Source organism: Pseudopipra pipra, chromosome 2, assembly GCF_036250125.1.
Source record: "Pseudopipra pipra isolate bDixPip1 chromosome 2, bDixPip1.hap1, whole genome shotgun sequence".
Lineage (NCBI taxonomy): Eukaryota > Metazoa > Chordata > Aves > Passeriformes > Pipridae > Pseudopipra > Pseudopipra pipra.
In genome coordinates this window covers 25865654-25887501 of record NC_087550.1, presented here as the reverse complement: position 1 = coordinate 25887501, position 21848 = coordinate 25865654, and the positions used below count along the sequence as shown (strand labels likewise).

The window sequence follows — 21848 nt, the reverse complement described above, 5'->3', positions numbered from 1 at the left end:
CCCATTGTACTAGACAAGAGCAAAAGTCCTTCTATCCTAGCATTCATTCTCTCTCTGGTCACACTGATGAGCTGGCAGCATTTGGTAGTTGCAGGTCTGCAACTCTGATCAAAAAGAGAAACTCTATCCTGTACTTGGGCAGTTAATATAAGAGGCAACAGGGCCCTGACAAGTCATCTTGCTCAGAGGTTTGAAGTCCTTTTTTTTCACGTAATCTAAGCATTGACCTAAAACACAGGCAACTTCTTTGACAATCAGACACCGCGTACGGTTCACTGGGCTGCTGGAGCAGTGGCTGTCTCATGTTTATACCGAGTCAAAGACAAAAATATTTCTCTAGATCATATTGAATAAGTTTCTTTTTTCAAGATGATAGTGGTTCCCAGAATAGGCACTACATGGAAAATACCAAAATCCCTTCAGCTCAGTTTCACCATACAAATTTTCCACAGCTTAATTTACCTTCTATCATGTCTGTCGGAAGTGTGGGAAATCTGGAAAACCCCAGACTACCCCAGACTGTTACTTTCAACTGACATTGATAGGGGCTTACCCTACCTAGTAGTAACAATGAATGTAAATACATTTTTGAGGTTCCTTGAAAAGCCTGTCCGTTTGAGTCTCTCTAACAGACAGGTACTTTTATTTTTGACAACCATTCTTTTAGTGGGCTGAAACTGAAGACACAAGAAGCCAACGGGAATGACTGCAGTGATGTTCTTCAATTCTGATAAAGGGCTGTACAGGGGAAATAATTTGGAAACCCGTGACAACTGTGCTGTCTCCCCCTATTCCACCCATTAGTCCTCTAAATCCAGAGCTGTAAATGTCCAGTGCTACCTGATGTTCTTGTACTCTCACATGTGGCACCAGGCTGCCAAATTACATGGCAGATTGAGGGAGGGTCTTTTCTCATTATCTCTTTCAGAGACTGAGATTTTCATTGAATCTCCCCTCCAGGGTACTGGATCTGAGTTTTCCAGCAGTCTCATCTCAGTAGCCTGCCCTTAGCTATTCCTCTTTGACTGGCACTGATAAATCTGGAAGAGATAAATCTGTTCATTCTGACACATAACTCTCTGACATAATTCTTCTGCCACTGTCAGCAGGCAGAGGAAAAATGGAAAACAGAAAGCACCAAGTTAACAATCAATTCTTATGCACAATGCAATGTCAGAAGAGAAATGGCTGTGATCTCCTCTCTGCACTGCAGTCAGTATCAAAATGTGTTAAGTATGCTTTAATGGCACGTCCCTTCCTTCTCCTCTCTCAGCTGCTGCCCTCTCATCCCAAAAAGAAATGATTCCTTTTTCCAGGGCAATTCTGTTACAAACTATTACCATGCAGGAAGCACAGCCAAAATAGCAGTGTTCCTCCTTAATCTATTTGGAAGAGTGAAGTGCTGCTTGCAGAGATGTTTAGTCTTCACAGGTGAAACCTTTGTGCAAACCCATTTGAAGTTGTCTCTCAAGAGGACTAAATTTTAACCTTCCTCTGCCCTTGTTATTCTGTAACAGGCAAGAGTATAAACTGTATTTTGTTTGGTCTTTTCCTGGTTTTTGCAGGCCAAATCAGTGTCTTTCAAACTTTTTTTTTTTTTAATAGAAGATGTTAAATAAAAGATACTGTTTGATTGCAGACTTTGAGGTTTTATCACAGGCTTTCCCTCAGAGTTTGTGTTGCTATCGCCAGTTCTATCTAGGTCTTTGGGCAGTGGCCAGCAGATAAAGCTTTAGGAAGAAAAGACAAAACTAGTTAATTTGAAAGGAAAACATGCCTAATATGTTTTAAAAACTAGGAACAAGGCACTGCTTTGGAGAGCTGATGTTTGGTTTTGATAGGTGTTTCAATGTCGGCTCATACCTTGCAGCATGTTTGTGTGGATTTGGAAAGATCATATTCTGGTCAACAAATGCATCCTGTATACAGATACAGATACAAATGTATCTTCCAGTTCATCATTCCTGGCTGATTGGCCTCCCATCATGTGTGTTTAACCAGGAGGCTGTGTGGGCACAGGTCACCTGGACAACCTTCCCAGCCAACTAGGATAGCGGGGAATGGGCTACTGAGCTGAGATCCATGGATAATTAAGTAGGTGGCTGATTAGGTCGAGTGAGTGTTACATGACACCATTCCAGAGGAAGGATGGCAGCACACGGGCTCTCTCCTCAGGAGCCTGCGTTTGGAGAAGTCACATTGTCAGGGTGTCAGAGGTGCCTCAAGGGTGAAAACAGGAGAGCCTTATCCACCCATGTGATGAAACTGTGGAGCTTTGGACTTCTGGAAGAGATAGGTTCTACTTCTCATCTCTCTTTGTGAGAATGAGGGGATCAAAAAAGAATCCTCTCCTGTCATTTACTCATTCAGGTAGCACAAGTCAGTGGTGGTGGCATTCACCTTGGTGATCTAGAGAAACAGAAGAGCAAAATATCTCAACAGAGAATGATCTCATTTCTGACCTGACTTATTGGAAGGGTAAATACTGAAAATGACATAATTCTGTCTTGCCCAGGGCTCTTGAAAGCAATAGGGTTGCTTGATACTTCATGCCTTGTATAGGGCAGGACCATTTTCAATCTTTTACCTGAGTGGAGTATTCAGATCCCTAGCAGGTATTTTGAGCTCCCTGCTTTTGCTGAGACTGGGAACATGTAACCTGTTTTATTAGGCACTACTGCTATTTACTTTTCATCATAGATCAGAATAAATACCTCTGTGATTGACAAGTATGGGATAATCTGTCCCAAATGTAAAAACCTCATTCTAAAAGTCTAATTAAATACACAAACCACAGGTTTTCTACCACTCCAAATGTTCTTGACAGTGTTCCTACAATTTTAGATCCCCTTAGTACATGATATAAACTGCCAGTTCTTTGACTCTTGCTACACCCCATTAAAAGGCACAGCAGCTGCATCCCAGTGGGCATATTCTTCTTTTCCCCTTTCAAGGTCTCAGCAGTATCACATCCACTAGTGCCCTGCCCTTCCCACATTACCTCTGTAGAGCGTCCCTTTACTCTGCAATGTGCCTGCAAGTCTATACATGTGCAAGTATCACTAGTCATCACAAGGGCTGGTGGCAGGGAAAAGTGTAGCATAGGAATTGACACGCTGTGGCCAAAGAACCAAGCTGTGGCGTGTATGTGGCAGAGACCTGGAAGGAGAGAGTGGCTGCTGATGCAAGGTTTGCGCCAAACTACAAAGGAAGAGCAGCTCTGTATCTTTTCGCTTATTGCCCATGCTGCTGTCCACAAAAATCAGATTCATTACGCAGTGTGCAACAAGCCAGTGATTACACACTTGAGTGGGACATTTATTATTTATTTCAGAGTTGTGCAAGCCTGGGTGCTCAGTGGAATTCCACATGCACACCAACTATCAAAACTTTTTGCTGTTTGCACATTTTAGCAAACAAAGGAATCAATGTTCATTGGCTACAAGTTACATAGTTCTCTTGTTAATTAGTATTGGTTAATGATTCTCTCACTTCTCATGCTAATTAGTCCACATGCTCAGTCTTTCACATCTTTTGAGTGGGTGCATTTTTTGGGTCAGTGGTCCATGAGTTGGTGGTCATGAACTGCCCCTGCTGGAATTACCTTTTACCCAGTTGGAGCTGATTTCAGCACAGTTGCTGAGTTGGCTTTATTAGTTTCTTCCTTATTTTGTGAGTTCTACCAGATGTCCTTGTGGCCTGTAAATTCTTCATTTTTTGTGTCCACAATCAGTGGTACATCCTTCTTCCCAATCTTTGTTAACATCCCCCTAGGTCTGAGATCATTGAAGCATGTCAAGCCCTAAACCTTAACAAGGCAATTCTACCAACAAGTAATTTATCTTTTTAACACTTGGACATCACTTATAGATTGTTAGATGCTATTGGTTTCACAGATTAAATCTCCTTTCTTGTTATGAAAGCTTGAAAGTGTACAAAGATCAAACATCAAAAACTATAATTTCTCAAGATAATTTTACATATTCCCCATTTTGCAACAATGCCAGGGACCAGCCTGGCTGGCCCCCAGCCACAAAATAGCAACATGAATGTTCCCAGTGGTGATGACTGTGCTCATGTGTGCTGTACCAGCGTTGCTATGTGTTCTTCACTCCGGCTGTTGCAAAATGTGGAATATGTAAAAATTTCCATAAGAAAGGATGTTCTTTGATGTTTGATCTTTGTGTACTTTCAAGCCTAATCAACAGAAGGGAGATGCTGTTGTGAAACAGCAGCTAACAAGCAAGCTGTGATAACAAGTGATGCCCATGTGTTAGAAAAAACAAATTACTTGTTGTTAGAATTGCCTTGTTAAATTTTAGGGCTTACATGCTTAAGGATCTCAGACCTAGGGGGATGTTAACAATCTTGGGGGAAAAGGGTGCACACTGATAGTGGACATAAAGAATGCAGAATTTATGGGACATCTGCATTGGGACACTGAACCAAGAAACTCATTGACCCAAAAGAAGAGAAAGACTGGGCATGCGGACTAATTAGCGTGAGAAGCGAGAGAATCATTAACCAACAGAAGATGGACTGTTAATTAATAAGAAAACTATGTAACTTATAGCCAATGAACATTAATTCCTTTGTTTGCCAAAACGTATAAACAGTAAAAAGTTTTGATAGTTGGTGTGCTTGATTTGTGGAATTCCACTGAGCACCCAGGCTTGCACAACTCTGAAATAAGTATCTCTCTCAAGTGTGTATTCTTTTACATTCATGCTATTTGATAGGACCTATGATCGTAACTAAGCCTGTAATTACAAATGCAGCTATAAAAGTCACTGTCAAATTTTGCACTTCCATGAGAAATGTCATCCTCTGACACCTGAAAAACAAAGCATTTTTCTTTATTTTAAAGAGAACATAATTTATAATCAACTGATTTGCAAAGCAAAAGTTATTGGCTTGTTGCACACCAGGTAACAAATCCGACTTTTGCAGACAACACCACAAAGAACTGAGCCTCTGTTTTCCCCACTGATTGAATGGGAAAAAAGAGTCTTAGGTGGCTGGCCACAGCTTTCACCGTGGAGCCTGGCGCTGGCAGAACCAAAATCCTAATCCTGTCCCTTGCTGCTCTTGCTAAGACTGCATCGGGTGCCGGGTCCACTCGGCCGCTGACACCATTTGTCACCCTGCTGTCCTCCCCCCCTTCCCCGTTCTTTCTGGCTCGTTCAGTACCGAGTGTCCCTGCAGGTTGTCACTCTGGACCTGTCGGTGTGTGTCGCCACAGGGGTGACGGCCTAGGGAACAGGGAGGGGCGGGAGGAGGGCTCCGAACTCCATCTCCCGTCACGCCGCGGGGCGGGAAGGGTTGGGCGGCGCGGAAGGTTTCCCGGAAGCAGCGGGTCCCTGGCGGCCGGCACTGCCCGATCTCCCCGCAGGCCGAGGGTGCCGGGAGCCGCCCGCCATGTCGACGGTCGCCGCCGCCAGCTGCGACAGCAAGGGCGCGGAGGAGGCGCGGGGGGACAAGAAGCCGCTGAAGCCCTGCTGTGCCTGCCCCGAGACCAAGAAGGCGCGGGACGCCTGGTGAGCCTGGCCCGGGCTCCGCGGGGAGCGTGGATTTGGGAGCCCTGCCTAGCCAGCACACTGGTGCAGGAGCATCCCAGGGAGGAGGGACAGTGCGGGAGAGGAGGTGGAGAAAATGCCTTAAAAGGATAGTTTGGAATTGAAGAGGTTAATGTCTCGTAGCCCCGGTTTAAAACAGGTTTCGGAGATCAGCTTTTAATGATGCTGGTAAATTTTCGCTGCTGTTGACTGACCGAAGCAACAAGTACCAGCAGGTGGTAACGTCTTTATTGCTCAGTTGAATGTAAATTATGTTCTGTTTTAAACAAAGCAAAATGCTTTGTTTTTTAGGTCTCAGAGGGTGACATTTCACACGGAAGTGCAAAATTTGGCAGTGGCGTTTACAGCTGCATTTGTAATTACAGGCTTAGTCACGATCATAGGACCTGTCAAATAGCGTGAAATGCACCCGCAAAATGGAGCTCCTTTGTCTATGGCAGTGAATCTTTAAACTTTTAAGAACTTTAATCTGGTGACCAAGTTGGAGGTTTTGGGGGCATTTTTACCTCACAGGTGATGTTCAGCAGATGTGATGTTCAGATGATGGTGTTCAGCAGGTGACATAATACTGAACATGGTATTTTTGCTAAAGTTAGGGGTGCATGTCTACTTACATGGTAGGGTGAAGGTGAATCCAGGGCCCTCTCAGAAAAGGGTGGTAAGGATGCATGTTTCTGGTCAGATGAGTCGCCTTGGGCAAGCAGCAGACATGTCCATGCTCACTGTAATAAAACCCAAGAAGAAAATTAAAGATTAAGAAAATCAGGTACTTTAGTTATTCACCATTTGGTAGTTTCTTCCTTTGTCAGCAAGAGTAGCATAAAGTGGCAGATGAGGGTTGATGAGACCTGTGATCAGCACTCTGCAGAGCAGTGGGATCTCCATCTCTGGGATCAGGAAGTGCTCTGCCAGTCAATCAAAAAGCAAGTCTGAAGTGCTTTTGTGGTATACATGATGTACCAACGATGGTAGGCTCTTACTTGGAGGGATGAGTAACATCAAAAGTTACCATATGTCATAAATAAACAGTAGCTGGATTTTTGTCTGCTTCAGGTTCCCTGAATACCAACTGAAGTTGAACTAAAACATCATTTACTGCTCAGCTCATCATTTACTGCATTGTTTCTTACTGGAGAAATTTTATTGCTTCCCTGCTGAATGATCTGAAAGTGGCTACTGACAAGCTCAGCACACTTAATGAAGTGATGTGACAGCCTTGTGTTGTATAACAAATCCCCATCTAGACCTGCCCAGAATAGACCCTAGCTGTTAATAGGAAATTCTGTAACACCTATTATCAGAGTTTTAAGTGCACAGCTCCAGACTTGGGTAACTTTTTAAGATAGTTTTATACTTTCCAAAACAGCGCTATCCTGGACAGGATGGACAAAAAGATCTCTGGAGCCTAATAGGGATTTTTGATTGTCCCCAACAGATTTGTGGGGTAAATTCTATGGCTTTGACTAACAGTAAGTAAACATTTTGTTGCTGAACCTTGGAAATCTTTTTCTTTTGCAGCATCATTGAGAAGGGGGAAGAAAATTGTGGGCACCTAATTGAAGCTCACAAAGAGTGTATGAGAGCTCTGGGCTTCAAAATATGAGTGAGATGACCAGGACTGTGATTGTGGTGAGTACATCCTTCAGGACCTCTGCCTCTGAAGAGCCCTGGCACCTCATCTGCTGCCGAGTACTGTTTGTGATGGTAAAGATGTTATCCTTAAGAGAGGGAGGGCAGAGTAATCCTCACTGACACTAGAGTAAGCACTGCTCTCTTTGTCAGGGTGATGAAGTCTTTGGCAGTAGAGAATGGTGCTGCCTCTGTTGTCTTCTAATAGATCCAAACCTCAATTTAGCTTTCTGATGCTGGGGCAGTGTGGGGTTTGGGTATTGTGGGTTTGTGCTGGGGTTTTTTTGTTGATTGCTGAACTATCCCTCAATATCGAGTGGAAATCCATGTTTTGTGAAGTTGTGTTTCCTCTCTTCTAGATGATGTCTGTGGTGTGACTTCATTCTGGAAAGCTGCAAAATAAATTATTTCTGCAAGTTACTTCAAAGAACAAATATAAACAAAGCATCTATTTATAAAGAATCTCTAATGATAGACCATGCATCACGTCTGAAGCTTTTCCACTGTTAACTCTTGACCTCTGCTATAGAAAATATATTTTTTCCTGTTAATAAAAGTCTGAAAATGACCAACGTTCTTGACTTCTGTTTCTTTTTACATAAAGAAATGACAGTGCTCTCCTTATTGAAAACAGTGTGCTGCAGGAAATGAGAGAATGAGAAAAGCTTGCCTTGATCATTAACATAAGAACATTGATTACTGTGGTGGTGTGGTTGAACAGAGAGGACTTTGGTGGGTTTTCCCACTGATGGAAATTGTGAAATTGTGCCAGTAACACTGCTATCTTACTGCTTTCAGCAGTAATGCAGTTTGTGACAGTAGTTGTAACTATGTTTGTACAAAGACGACCACAGTCTTACAAAATGAACTTTCCTCACAGTCAAAACTATATTTGTTTTCCCGTTAGAATTCATCCAATGTTTTTTGAATAGCTTTACCCAAGGGTTCAAGCTTCACTCTTTATAATGAAAAATTAAGTACTTCCCATATCAAACTCACTTGAGCTGGTAGTTCTTCAAGGGAAAGGGAGCAGAGGACTGCTCCCTGTCACTGCAAGTGACTTGTATGTACAGGTCACTTGCCTGGTAGAAAAGCTTTTTTTTTTTTTTTATGCATGGGCTTTTGTTTTCTGGCTTCTTTTTTCACCTCTTGTGGCATGACAGTGGGAGGGTAGTTGTGGCCTTTGATTTCTTCTTACAATCTAGAAACTAAAAAGGTGCAGTTGGTAGCTTGTTACACATATGTGACTTTTGGCTTCATACTATGCGATTGTGCAACCCTACCATTGTTGTCCTTCCTGTGGTGATTTGACTGCTGAAGGCAGTATCACTAATTACTTCCTCTCCTGATGAGTTTTCAGAAACTGAAGATACAAGTTCTGTGCTTTGTCTTGATTCTTGTCTTGGCTTTGATCCTGCTGGAGCGGTGGGTGCAGTCACCCACCACTGTCGTCGTTTCTCTGCCAGCTGTGTCCTGCATATCCTGATAGCAGTGAATAGGCCTTGAACATTTAGTATGTGAAGTTTGGTGCTGCCCCTGCTGAGACTCACAAGTTGCACGAGGAGAGTTTAGACTCGCCTCCAGGAATGTTTTGTGAAGGTCCTGTCCCGAGGCAAGAGTTGTGCCCATGTTGGCTCTCAGCCTCGGAGAAGGGACACAGGTGTAGCTCTGGCAGAAAGCATTCAAAGCTGCCTGCGGCACTGTAGCTGTCTGAGCAGCAGGACCTGGTGCTTCTCTTGGTGTTTATTGTTGTCCTGAGGTAGAAACTTGAATAAGGTCATTTATTGTTGAACCATTGCATGTCAGAGCTTAAACTGAGGAGAATATTAAAAGGTGCATGAGCACCAGCGTTGTGGTGGCATGTCCAGTCTGGGTAAACTGTGAAAATGGTGCTGCAGAATAGAGCAGGGCAGCGGTCAAGTGAGAATGGGAATGCTGTTTATATCAGGTCAAGAAAAGAAAAAAATGGGCCCCTGCACAATTTTACACAAATTCTGTAAATGTAAGAAATGGGATGTCTGGGCCTCCATGAGGGTCAAAGCATGGTAGGTATTTTAGAAAGTTTTTGGAAGGAAGATGATGAGTGGGATGCTGACGTACCTGTGTGCAGCAGGTACAGAAAGGATACTGGACAAATCCATATTTAAAGCAACAATGGAAAAACCTCATAGTCAAATCACATTTCTTGCTGAGTGGCTTCATTTCTTACAACAGTATTCCTGTGGAGCGGATTCAGGGCTCGATTCAAGGAGTGGGAGTTACTGTCCCTGTGTTACTACTTACCAACAGTGCTGGTGACAAGCACTGCCCTGCACAGCGTTTGGTGTACCTGTGAGGGTGTGAAACATGACAGTAGTAGGAAACTTGACTAAACTATATAGCAGTACAACTAGATACAGTACATACCATCTTTCAACGTTTGTGACTCACTGTGAGCTTGTCTGGAGCAGGCTTGAGACCTTTCCCAACAGCTGTAAATTGAACGCGTGTATTTTGGAGCTGCAGGGTTTACTAGTGTGTAAGTAACAGTTCTGCAGACTAGTGCCAGCTATGCAATATATAATACATCAAAAAGGAGATGTCTGATTATGCCCTCTCTGACTTTATGCCACCCAAGGTCTTAGTGTCCTCAGCACAGGCGATCAAACTAGTTTTCAGCTTATGGGATCTGTAGTGAATCTGTACACTTCCTGAGGATGGGCAAAATAGCCAGTCACTCAGCTGCTGTGAGATTTGGGACTGATAATCTCTGTGTTGTGTGGTTCTCAAGGACAGAGGATTTATTTGCCAAACATAGTGCAGGCTGCATCTGGGTTGCATCATCACTTGCAGCTAAATACTGCTGCTGATTGAATTCATTTTAAGTGGGGAAATCAGTGGAGTACCTATTTACACACTGCCCATTTCAGTGCTGAAATGCTTGCCATGTCTATTTTTCTTCTTCACAGAGTCATTTTGTTAACAGTGTTTATGTGTCTTCTTCCAGGGAAGGGTCTTAATCCTGCTCAGGTGTTTTCTATGCACTTGCTGTCTCGATTCCAAATTGTTTTGACTTTGGTATCTCCCTTTTAATACTTGTGTGGCTTTCCCATTGAATCAGTATTGGCTTTTTGGACACTCCTCTTGGATGAACCAGCATCCCTGGATGAAAGGCATATATTCTAATTCAAGGCAAGGCATGAACATAAAATTTCTGTTTGGCAATAAGAGGTTTTTTAATTGTTATTGTGTGGAAAACTCAAAGTGGTGTGAAGATGATCTGTATGGCCGTGGCAAGTGTCCAAGGAGAAAGATTTGAGCCTTGGTGGCTCAATGACTTTACAAATCTTCCTTTTAAAAAACTGGGTCTAAAAACACCTAAAGTAATCTCTAGTGTGTGCTCAGAGATCTACCTTTTAAAAGACTGTATCATTCTCTGTGCAATGTCACATTGAGACCCAGCAGAAAAGTTGCATAGTTTCTAGTGAGAGCTTTGTTTATATCAGGTCAAGAAAAGAAAAAAATGGACCTCTGCACAATTTTACACAAATTCTGTAAATGTAAGAAATGGGATGTCTGGGCTTCCATGAGGGTCAAAGCATGGTAGGTATTTTAGAAAGTTTTTGGAAGGAAGATGATGAGTGGGATGCTGACATACTTGTGTGCAGCAGGTACGAAAAGGATACTGGACAACTCTATATAGCTGTTACTGCTGCTGGTTGAAGGCTTCCTGTTTGTCTTCTACAGGGGAGTCACAGCAGGTCATCCTCACCCGCCGTGGTGTCCCCAGTATCACTGCTACACCACTGTACACACATCCTCTGCTGCACCAGAGGAAGGACCTTCTTTGTTATAATGAATCATTGGCATTGTGTTCCAGAGTATTTTCTAGCTCAGGAATTTACCTAACTGAAGAGTGAAATTAATAACTTCCTTTTTTCCACTTTCTTTGATATCGCTGCAAAAGTTTTTTTGGTAGTATAGAAAGGTAGGAGAAATTGCAGTGGTGCTTTTGAGAATGCTTCCTCTAATGTAGTTCTACATTTCTATTCATAGCAGTTCAGTTTTGTCTCACAGATCTTTCATAAAGTATCTTTCTCCTAAGTGTTCCCAATCTTGATATCCCAAATCCTGATTTTATCAAATATCAGCTTATCTTGGAGAAAGGGGCCTTTATAATATGAATTGTTTTGCAGAGGCCTAAAGGTTGACAAGTTGTTGTTGGGATCATCTAACAAGTATATAGCAATGATATGAAAAACAGAACCTGGATCCCAAGGTTTTTATTGTAGTGCTTTGGCTATAAGATCATTATTCCCTCTTTGCAGAGAAGGTCAAGAGACAGAAAGTTTTTAGTTTCCCCATAACTCTTGCAGATGAGGTTTGTTCTGCTTCAGTCAGTAGGATTTATTTCTTCACTTAATTAAGGCGCCACTGGAGACCCAGTTCCGTGTTTCACTTCACCCTTAACAGAAAGCATCTTTCTGAGTGGATCACACTCACCCTGCGCAAAGCTTGACTTATCTCCTTCCCACATGGCAACCTGTCAAGATGGTACAACTCTTAGGAGCCATACAGCTCTCTATTGCACCTGGCCTAAACATTGCACAGATAAGATTGTACTGTCCAAGACCATGATGAGTTCTTTAAGGTTGCCATAAAGCATTGCTTCATCCTTACCACGGAGACAGTGTTATTCCAGAGCACTATTAGTAGAAGAGGTGATTAGTGTGTCTTTAAGTGAATGGTACCAATGGGAATGGTATGTTAGGCAGGGCAGCTGCAAGCTTGAAACACGACTACCCCTCGAAACCCTATCTCTACTCCACTGACCCGTGCAGGCTGACCTCATACTGTGTTGAGTGACCACGTGGGTTGCGTCAATGCCTGAAATGAAACTGCTTCCTGGCAGCAGGGCAGATCCTGCCTCTGTGACTGATAATGTGTTACTTGAAGCAGGGGAGAAATTGCATTTATGCATCTTTTCTGTAGCTGACCGTGGAGGACTGAACTCGAAGGCTCCCTCTGATGCCTATGTTCTGGGTTATCTGAGTTGAAAGTGTCTGCTTTCGTCTTTGTGCTAAATGAAGGTCTGAAGGGGGGGTTCCAAATAGCTATTAAAAAAATTAAAATGTGAGATGATGTTTCCCAAGGATGCTTCCCAACAGAGCATGTTATTTCTGGGGTGCCAGAATCCTCCCTCAACTAGGATTTCCCCACAAAACATGCTTCCAAGTGTTATACTCACAAAGCTTTTGGCAGGGTAGTCTCCTCTTAATGATAGATGAAACTGGGTGCCAGAAGCTTGTTTACTCTGCTTTTATCCCTTGCAATCACAGTTGTCTGGCTGTGCAGAGCTTTACCTCGTACCCCTTGATCTAAAACATCCCATGGGACAGAGCTCCCTGGAGTAAGGGAAGGCTGTGTGCTGCGCCTGGAAAGCATTAACTGAGAGCCAGTCTCTCTTCTTTTGCTAAGTCCCTGCCACCGCTACGAGCCACAGTGGGAGAAGGGGGTGACCTTTTTTCCTTTTTTGTGCCGTCTGAAAGTCATTCTCTTGCAGGAGTGCAGTGTGATGAAGAGCCCCATGTGTGGCTGGAGCTCGCCGCGATAAGCTGGTTGTTTTCCCTTCTCCTTTCCCCTCCTCACGCTGCGCTGGGCTTATCTGGACGCCTGAGTTATGTTAAGTAGCGGGTGCATGCTTGCTCTCTGTTCTCCTCTCTGCTTTTGCTCCTTGGATTTCAATTCCAAACATGGTTATCCATTTGGGGTCTCTCTCCATTCCACTGCCAAGAGATACACATTCCACACTCAACACCAGCTCCCTCTGCTGCTCTCTCACAGTTGCTATTCCATTTGCCGGAGCGCAGGCGAGACAGGCAGTGCAACGAGATCTCTGTCCTGTCTGTGAGTTTTCCAGCTAATGGCCTCTACTCTTTTCTCGACTGAGCTCTTTTGGCCTCACATTTGCCAGCTTCTTTTCTCACTGTTGTGGCTAAGAAGGGGACCAGCCGACGGTTTGTGAGCCACGAAGAGGAGAAACAAGCCCTTTTGGAATTTTTTGGGTGCATAAACATTCGGCAGCACTTTAACATGTCACTCTGAAGCACTGCTGTGGGACCAGAGGAGGAGGAGGAACAACTACCCAGCAGCTCTGGTTTCAGACCTCTGCAACACCCTTTGTGTATGACAATTCATTTTGAGCGCAGGACGGCTGGGGAGGGAGTGGGGAAGGATGAGCACAAGCAGCCTCTCTTGGGACCAGGCTGTCCTCCAGCCTCCGGTGTGTGATGCCTGGAAGGAGATTATGGAGGAAGCAGCCTACCAGCTGGCCAGCTGCATCGTCCTCCTGGGTTACATGGGGGGAAGTGGCATCTTTGGGTCCCTCTATATCTTTGGCCTCCTGGCCCCAGGCTACTTCTGCTATGCTCTGTGGGGCTGGCTGAGTGCTTGTGGGCTGGATATCTTCATCTGGAACATGCTGCTCGTCCTCATCTGCTTGCTTCAGCTGGCTCACCTGGCTTACCGACTCCGCAGAAACACCATCCCAGAAGAGTTTGACCTCCTCTACAAGACCATGTACCTGCCCTTGCAGGTGCCCCTGGAAGTCTACAAAGAAATCGTGAAGTGCTGTGAAGAGCATGTCCAGTCACTAGTCAGAGACCAGAATTACGCGGTAGAGGGCAAGACGCCCATTGACCGCCTCTCGTTGCTGCTGTCTGGCAGGTAAAGGCTCCCCTGTTTCTGAACAAAGTCTGACAGTAGAGCGCCTTTGGCTTATTGTTTTATTTTTACCCCTGTAGAAACTGGGGTGAGAATTGTTTTCTTCCTCTGAAAGGGATTTGAGATATGCATCAGTTTGTTGGGGAAGGGGAAAATTTGCTTTTGGGGGTTGTTTTAACTTTATTTTTTCTAAATTAAGAGTATTTCAGAAAATGGTTTGCAGATTCAAGTTGTGTGCAATGAAGTGGGTAGATCAGCCTTGCCTGTGATACTGTTGGGGAATCCTTATCTTTTTCTCCATCACTTTGAAGTGATCTTATTTCTGATGAGAACAGGCTGGCTGTGTGAAAGTGCTTCTCAAGGCAGGAGGGCAGTATGGCTGGACCTGTGGTCTCTGAGGGTACCAGACACACTTCTGTGATATGAACTGCTGTTCACTGAGTATGCTGAGTCCTCAGTTCACCTGCTCCCCCTGGCCAGCAGTGTTCAGGGAGAGGTTCCATCCCTGTTTCTAACACCCCAACCCTCAGGGCTTTGACATTTTTCACTTTGAGGGTCATTTCATCAAAAGAGAGAGTACTCTCCTGTGGTGGATCCTGCCTCTTTCCCTGTGATGTCATGCATTCATGATGTTCCTTCCTCTGGACCACCAAGGAGAACCTTGGGGACTTCTAGACAGTCAGACTGGAGATTTGATTGAGTGAACTGTGCTGATCAAGTACTGGCATTTGTTCACCTGAGATGCTGTGTCATCAGCATATTCACTTAATGATTTGCAAAATCCAGATGATACAAATGGTAATGGTGTTGGCTTCCCAGCTGCTGTCAGGCATTTGGCATTAATGTTAAATGAGAGTGGGAAAGGAAGAAGATCTGTAAATGTGAGCAGTGCTGAACCACAGGAGGTATGTCTCACAAGGATTTTCCTCTGGGAAGACAAACCCAGCAGCACCTGGGGCTCAGGTTTTACTGCAGTGGCCCATCCTCTCTGGTGAGGGAGTGTGCAAAGAAGGGCAGACCTTGCTTTTTTTTGATGTTACTCCCTTTTCTAGAATGTGTTGAGAGCATCCTGGAACTATCAGGATGCTGAATGGCAAAGCACTGGAAGGAAATTTGTGTTTCTATTAGTGTTTTTCCATCTCTGCTGAGCAGCTTGCTCTGAAGTTTACTGTATCTGCAGATAATGTTACTGAGGAAGAATCTCTGCTGTCTTGACATACACTGGATAATCCAGTGCTGCTCTGTGGGCACAGAAGTGCTGCAACAGACAGTATGGTCGGGTAGTTGTTCTGCTCTGTTTTGCAGTGGGAAGTATGCATCTTGGCTGGTATACAATGCTCCATGGACATGGGCCTGGATTTGCATTTCCCGGTACTCACTCTATTGCCTTGTGAGGTCCTTGCTGACCCAGCAGAGCAACTGCTACTATTATGGTGCTTCCTCTTAAACTGAACAAGTGGGGTCTTGGAAAGGCAGAATATGCCTGGATCAGGAAATATGCCTTGCTGCCACAACCCTTCCAGGCAACATTCCCAGCTCTCTGAAAGCCAACAGTGAGCTGAGCCTTGTAACTCCTGAAAGCAAGAATTGACTTCTTGCATCATACAGTGGGGGTGCATGATGACAGGGAGGCAAGAGGCCCCAAATCTGGCGATGCAGAACTTTGAACAGAACTCCAAAGTGCCCTGCCACTGCCCTTGCCTCAGGCCTGTGTCTTTCTCTACTCCCACAGCAGAGCTGAGCGCATGCTTGACCTTGGCACTAGCAAGCAATTGTAGCAAAAGTAGGGGAAAGGGATACTTAGGAGGCCAAGAGAAATTGAGAGGTAATGTGCAGCAAACTATGAGCTCACAGAGTGATCTGTCAGTAATGATGGCCAGCACAATTTTTGGGGTTTCTGGGTGTAACAGCTTCCCAACATTGAGATAGGGAATGCCCTCATTCAACCCTGGGGGCAGGAAGAAGATGCAAGTACAAAGAACCACAAGCTGACTAAGAAGTACCTAGAAAGCAGCAGTAGTCTTGTGGGCTGAGAAGTCCTGGTTTAGGACCAAGCATTGCACCTGTGCGGGCTGTCTTTGTAGCAAGAAACAGAAAACGGAGTATGGGGAAGTGGCAGCAAATAGTTTCCCACAGAGAAAGGAGAGACAAGCCCCATGACTGGAGCACCTGCAGCTGTCCCAGGAGGTATGAGACATGCGTGAGACAAGAATTTATTTCCTCCCTGGTGGGACAGACTGTGTAAGCTGATCAGGTTTTTGTGACGCCTGTTTTGTGGCCTAAGCCCATGTACCTCACCTGTCCCCTCTGCAGGATCCGAGTGTGCCAGGATGGACAATTCCTTCACTACGTCTTTCCTTACCAGTTCCTGGACTCTCCAGAATGGGAGTCACTGCGACCCTCTGAGGAAGGAACTTTCCAGGTAATCCCCTTGCATCCCCACAGCAGCCCAGCTTCGCTACTTGCTGGTTCATTGTATGTCTGAGAAGGGGATGGAGCAGCCTCATTATGCCATTCAAAACAAACTGGGAATACTTCCTTTTCTTTACTAGTGGTTTATCCAGCACAGAATGGTGTGATCAGCTGTGTTACATTTTTTTCTACCTTTCTCTGAAGACCTCAGTGTGTGTTCCCAGTATCAGCTGATAGCAAGGAGAGCGAAGCATGGTGCTTCTTCCAGTTTAGCAGGGAGTTGAGGTATCGGATTCCTGGCTCTCTTCCATTGTAGCATTCCCTGGTACCTGTATTGATTCATTTGCTCTCCGCACTGCTAGCAGGATGCGTCGTCCTAGCATCAGCTGTGGCGATGTGCAGCAGTGATGCAAATCCATAAATATCCCGTTCCTCACAGAAGTTTCTGATGGTCATGTGTTTGGGGTGGAGAAGCAGAAAGGATGATTCACACCCGAATATGGTCCTTTCTGAGCAAAAGAATCCCTTGCTGAGAGGCCAGAGCAATTCTTACTTGCAACAACTAAAAGGATTTTGGTCTTGCTGTCAACACCCCACAGTGTTTGTTTGGCTTTCCTTCTGGAGAATATTACTAAGGTCTACATCCCTCTGACCTTAACTCACATCCCAGGACAGCTTGATACCTGTCAGGATGTCAATCTAGTTTATGTCAATCAGTGCATATGAGGAGGGATTTTGCTAATCTCTTGGGAGCATGGGACAGTCACGAGGGCCTGATGATGCTTTCTCATGAGGGCAGCCACAAGCAGACTTGGTTAAACCAGCACAGCTCTCCAAATCTGCTTTCCTAGCGTCTGAATTTGTTTCATATGTGAAGGAGTCATGGTGATCACTCCTGAAAGCTGTGCCATCACCAGTGGATACGGTCTTGCAAGAGGAAAAGTTGCAGGAGATGGCTGACTGTGTCTGTGGCACAGGGCTACAGTTTGTGAGCAGAAATAGGGATGTCATGCCAAGGCAGTGAGGTAGAGAAAACAACAGCATGGTGCTGCTAGGGATGATGGTATCTCATGTTTTGCATGGGTCTTCAGTCTGGCAGCAGACTGCTGCTAGCTGCTGGGCTGTATTTGCCTAAGAGTCCAGCAGAGAGAATGATGGCTGCCCGGTGCTCCAGGCAGGGAAATGGCTGTCTGGATGGCATGCAACTGGCAAAGACATCTGCAGCATTTTCTGAGCTAATTTCTGTGGAACTGAATGTTCCCAGACCTTCTGAGGGTCTTTATCTGTGTGTGTGAGACAGCTTTGGAGCAAGCTGGTGCCCGGCTGCACCAGCCCTGCCAGCACCACGCCCTTGGCACCTCTTGCCAAGAGGCAAGACAGGGCTGGTCAGGGAGATCAGCTGTGCCTGGCACCAGGATGGGGGGTAGAGTCCTAGGTGGGGAAGGGCTGCAGCCATATGCTGGAAATGCCTACATCTGCTTACTGAGGAGCATGAAGAAGTAGCAGCCTGTGTGAGGTCAGCATTCAGCAGGTGAGACTTGACTAGCCCATGTACCTGGCAGGACCTTACTCTTGATGGCCGTGCTTAGCCATGGTGCTGTGCTGCTTTCGGCAGCTGTTAAAACCACTAGTTCCTCTTACCTGAGTAGTTACTCTGTGGCTTATCTCAACCTTATTCCTAGCATCACAATATTTCTGTTAAAAAGTGCATGTTTGGCTCTGGGACTTTGCTGGAGGAAGGCATGGAAGGTTTTTCTTGCCCACGTTTTCCCCATTGCTCTCTGGAGTTTCAATCCTGAGCCCACTAAAAACTGGCAGAAGCATGACTTGGTCTACAAGGGGAGCTGGTTTTCTTAAGCTTTCTGCTTTGGCTGTGTCTTCTTCCTGCAGGGGTGCTGAGTCCCAGTACCTGAAGGAGTTGGGTTTCAGGGCTGGCACTTTCCCCCAGAAAGCTAAATTACAGGCTCTGCTGATGCTGGAGCACTTGTGTCGGGAGGGATTCATAAGTGAAATCTGTCTTACTGTCCTGGGTAGGTGGCAGGTTTGCTTATTATATCTCACTTAATCCCTCACAAGAAGCAGAGGCTTTCGATTGCTGTGCCAGAAGTTGGTAAGGAAAATGAGATTCTGGTCATTTCAATTTCCATATGACCCTTCCTCTTGCTTGCCTGACTTGGGAAAGTTCTCAGGTTTTATCTCCTATATTTCTTTCATAAGGCAGCTGTTTGCATGGCAATGGCATTAAATATCAAACCCAAGGACACACACATGCAGCCAAGCCGTGTTCAGCTTCCCAGTGGCCCTCTGCCATGGCGGCTGACCAAGGAGACCCCTGGATATAGAGTGAAAGGGAGCCCCCAGGATATTTTGGCTCTGGCGCTTGTTCACATGCCAGTGTCCCATTACACTCGGATGTTCTTCTTTCACCCGAGGCAGTTTGACCCTTCCTGCATTTCTTGTCTTTATTATTATTATTTATTGTAATATACACTCACATATTATATAATGTTTTTTATTGGAATTAGTCTGAGCCTACCACTAGAGGGGAAAAGCTCTCTGTTTACATTGGCAAAACCCAAAGCAAAATGAAATGTTCTCTAAAATCAACCCAGTAAAACCTCTTGAGTTCTCTACATAGACACAAACACAATAAAACCTTTTTACTTTCTCTCTCACTGAGTAGTGCTGCAATGTCCTTCAAGGCCATTCAGCCCTACAGAGTCCAGCAGAGCTGGTGAGACAGGATGTCCTTCTGATAGAGGGTGACCAGGCAAGCCTTCCAGGTGGCCCTTCCAGCACCCAGGGCCTTCTTGGAGCAGGGGCTGTGCAACCCAGCAGCAGGATGTGTCAGCAGCCTGCCACAGGGCTACTCGCTGGCAACTTGAACTGTCTGGGCATGCAAAAACATCCCCTCTGTAGCGCGTCTGTAAAGGTATGAAGATGTCTGTGCTACCCTGTTCATTTCAGCTACATCGCTCAGATGTCAAACGGGGGGCATCATCAGAAGGCAAAAGGGTGAAACATAGCCAGCCACATGACTAGGTTAAACAAGGACATGGTACTAATTGCATTGGAAAACGGGTTCTTTGGCTCCCTGGGGAGAGGAAACATCAGCAGGTAAGGATTTATCTAATTGTTCAGCTTGGATGATCTGGCTCTCCAGCCCTGCCATCAACAGGGAGAACAGGTACCAAAAGGGCAGAGAGCCTCTCCTGGAGTGAGGCACATGGCCCCAAGGTTTGTGACCGCTACCGAGGTCTGGGACTTACTCCACTCTCTCCCTGCCCCACAGGTCACGCTGACAGCTGAGACCGATTGCAGCTTCATCACCTGGCCGAGGAAGAAGCTGTATCTCCTGCTGAGGAAGGACCGCTACATTGCCCGGCTCTTCTCCTCCCACCTGGGCTATGACATCTCGGAGAAGCTCTACTCCCTCAACGAGAAGCTCTTCTCCAAGTTTGGCCTGCGCTTTGACATCCGCTTGCCCAGCCTCTACCACGTCCTTGGGCCAGCTTCCTCTGAGGGGGAGTCGGAGGACTGCGAGGAGCTGCTGCCTGCCTCTGGCCAGGCCAGTGTCTCTGAGCCCCCTCCGCAGCCGCCACCACCACCACCACCGGCCCCGCGCCCCCGGGCATCCCGGCCTGACAGTGAGCTGCTGGGTGAGGACTCCACCAGTCTTGTCTTGGAAGATTTTGCTGAGTTGCCAGGGTCTTTTATGGACTATGTGAGCGAAGGGGAGTATATGAAGTGAGGGCACTCCTGGTACGGGCACACCTCACCCTGTGTGGGACCCTCGCGTAAGTACCCACTTGCGGAAGCAAGTCTTTCCCGTGATGCAACTGCCTGGGCAGAGCAGTGGCCCCCAGCCTCTCGCCCTCATTTGCCATGGGTTTGCTCCTCCGCAGTGTTTTTTTGCCTGCTGCCTCAAGGAATCCCAGAAGGTGGGCTCCAGCTGTGTGATTTTCTTAAGGAAAAGCAGCAGGGTAAAGTCTTGACACCAGGCACCAGCTGTACTCTGGGAAGAGGGGTCAGTAACCTGGCTGTAGGAAGCTCTTGCCTGTCCAGTTCTCTCCCCATCCCTCAGGAGAGGCAGAGAAACTGAAATGTGTCCAGGCTGGCAGGTGGTACATGAGTGTTCGCAGAGAACCCAGAGGGCTCAGCCTACTCACTATGAGGTGGAGCTGTGCCAGGAGATACTCCAGTATTGATCCAAGAAACAACCTCTGCAGGTGAGAGAACAGACATCCCAGGAGATGCTAATGGGGATAGAAACAGCCTTAGAGTTTACGGCAGATTGATATTGAGAAGTTGCTGTACACCCTGCAAGTGCTCAATCTGGGCAGATGGAGAAAGCTCAGAGTCCGTCTTCTCCCTGCCCACCACTCTCATCCTAGCATTTGCTCCATCCTCCTTGTTTTGATTGAACTTCATCTCTGCCAGATCAGTAAGGAATTGAAAAGTCTGCCCTGTGTGGTGTAAGTCTTGCCTCCAGTCCCCCTGGGTGGACTGACAGGCTAAACATTGTTTGAACATGCCTCAAAGTCTGCTTTCTGGTGAGTGGGAATGAGATGCTCTTTTCCAACATGCCAGCTCCGTACTCCACAAGGGAAAAAAACTTCCTGTGCTTGGTGGATGTTGGGGCAGAGGAGCAGTGCAGGCAAACAAAAATAGACAGGAGAGTGGTTCATGTTTGAAATTCAGATCCAAGTGGCCAAGAGAGAAATTCCACACTGAGCTACTTATAGCGAGCCACTGCATGCCAGCTGCTACACACCAGCTGCAGACCCCAAAACGTGCATTCCTGCTGCTGCCCCATAATAATCCAGCTGACAGACACCAAGCTTGGGACTGGGATTTTTGTCCTAGAAGGGAGCACTCCACAGGTCCCAGTTGGGTCTGCATGGCAAGACTGGGCTGCAGCTGGGGAGACTGTCTTCCACCAGGCAGCCTTGAACACAGTGCCCCCTTGCACCCTGGTCTTCTCTGCACCCGTTTGGGTCTACTTCTGTCTGGGCTGTGGACTCAGTGTCAGGGAGCACAAAGCAGGGCACACTGACCCCTGGCACGAGCCCTGACAAGTCTGCAGAATTCTTGGTGTTCTGCATGGAGTGTCTGTCCAGATCAGACAGCACTTGCTATTTGCAGTAGGCTTCTGGTGGAAGAGGCCTTTTTTTGCTGTTTCATCCAGTAGCTCTTCTTAGTTTTGAAAACATTGGAATTGTAGGATTTCTCTGTTTTGTACAGTTCTGCTTTGAGTTCAGTCACATGCCAGTTCCTGTACTGCTTCCATGACTCCAAACTTAAAATCTGGTATATAAAGAAAGTGGCCAGGGAAAGAACAAGTATATTTGATTTTGCCTCAATCAGGTAAAGATTCAGCAAGAGTTTTGTTTAAGGTTTTGTTGTCAGGATTGTTTGTTTACTTGTTTTGTGCAGTTGATTGTTTTTTAAGGAGGCACAGAGAGAAAAATTTTAAAAATCCACATTTTTCCTAGGAATGTGAAATCTCTGGTTTTGCTGGTAGGCTGC

At 45.9% G+C, this 21848-nt stretch overlaps 2 protein-coding genes and 2 long non-coding RNA genes across 8 annotated transcripts in view; 3 read left to right on the top strand and 1 right to left on the bottom strand.

Moving 5' to 3' along the window:
* LOC135409231 (uncharacterized) overlaps positions 1–21848 on the top strand; it is a 124624-nt gene that overhangs the window by 44477 nt on the left and 58299 nt on the right. The gene's annotated exons all lie outside the window — the stretch shown is intronic.
* Positions 623–5306, bottom strand: LOC135409233 (uncharacterized). Its single transcript, XR_010428110.1, has 2 exons — positions 5191–5306; positions 623–2409 (listed from the first exon to the last, which is right to left on the bottom strand). It is a non-coding gene; the product is annotated as an uncharacterized LOC135409233 (long non-coding RNA).
* On the top strand, positions 5300–7773 carry LOC135409230 (cytochrome c oxidase copper chaperone). The gene is made up of 3 exons (XM_064644474.1): positions 5300–5537; positions 7095–7205; positions 7565–7773. Exons 1-2 carry the CDS (start codon positions 5419–5421, stop codon positions 7177–7179), a joined length of 204 nt encoding a protein of 67 aa, XP_064500544.1. The 5' UTR covers positions 5300–5418; the 3' UTR covers positions 7180–7205; positions 7565–7773.
* The window catches only part of POPDC2 (popeye domain containing 2), an 11039-nt gene continuing 2167 nt past the window's right edge, over positions 12977–21848 (top strand). The window contains exons 1-3 of one of the 2 annotated variants that reach the window (XM_064644472.1): positions 12977–13910; positions 16221–16329; positions 19612–20116. In XM_064644472.1, coding sequence (XP_064500542.1) covers positions 13420–13910; positions 16221–16329; positions 19612–20070 — 1059 coding nt within the window. In that variant the 5' untranslated portion in view covers positions 12977–13419 and the 3' untranslated portion in view covers positions 20071–20116. The remainder of the gene's footprint in view (positions 13911–16220; positions 16330–19611; positions 20117–21848) is intronic. The other variant, XM_064644473.1, reaches the window with a different exon arrangement.

Excerpts from the sequence above, each read along its gene's own strand:
- LOC135409230 (XM_064644474.1), top strand. The coding sequence starts at position 5,419 with ATGTCGACGGTCGCCGCCGCCAGCTGCGACAGCAAGGGCGCGGAGGAG. Across the intron at positions 5,538-7,094 it reads AAGAAGGCGCGGGACGCCTG|CATCATTGAGAAGGGGGAAG; the intron begins GTGAGCCTGGCC and ends TTTCTTTTGCAG.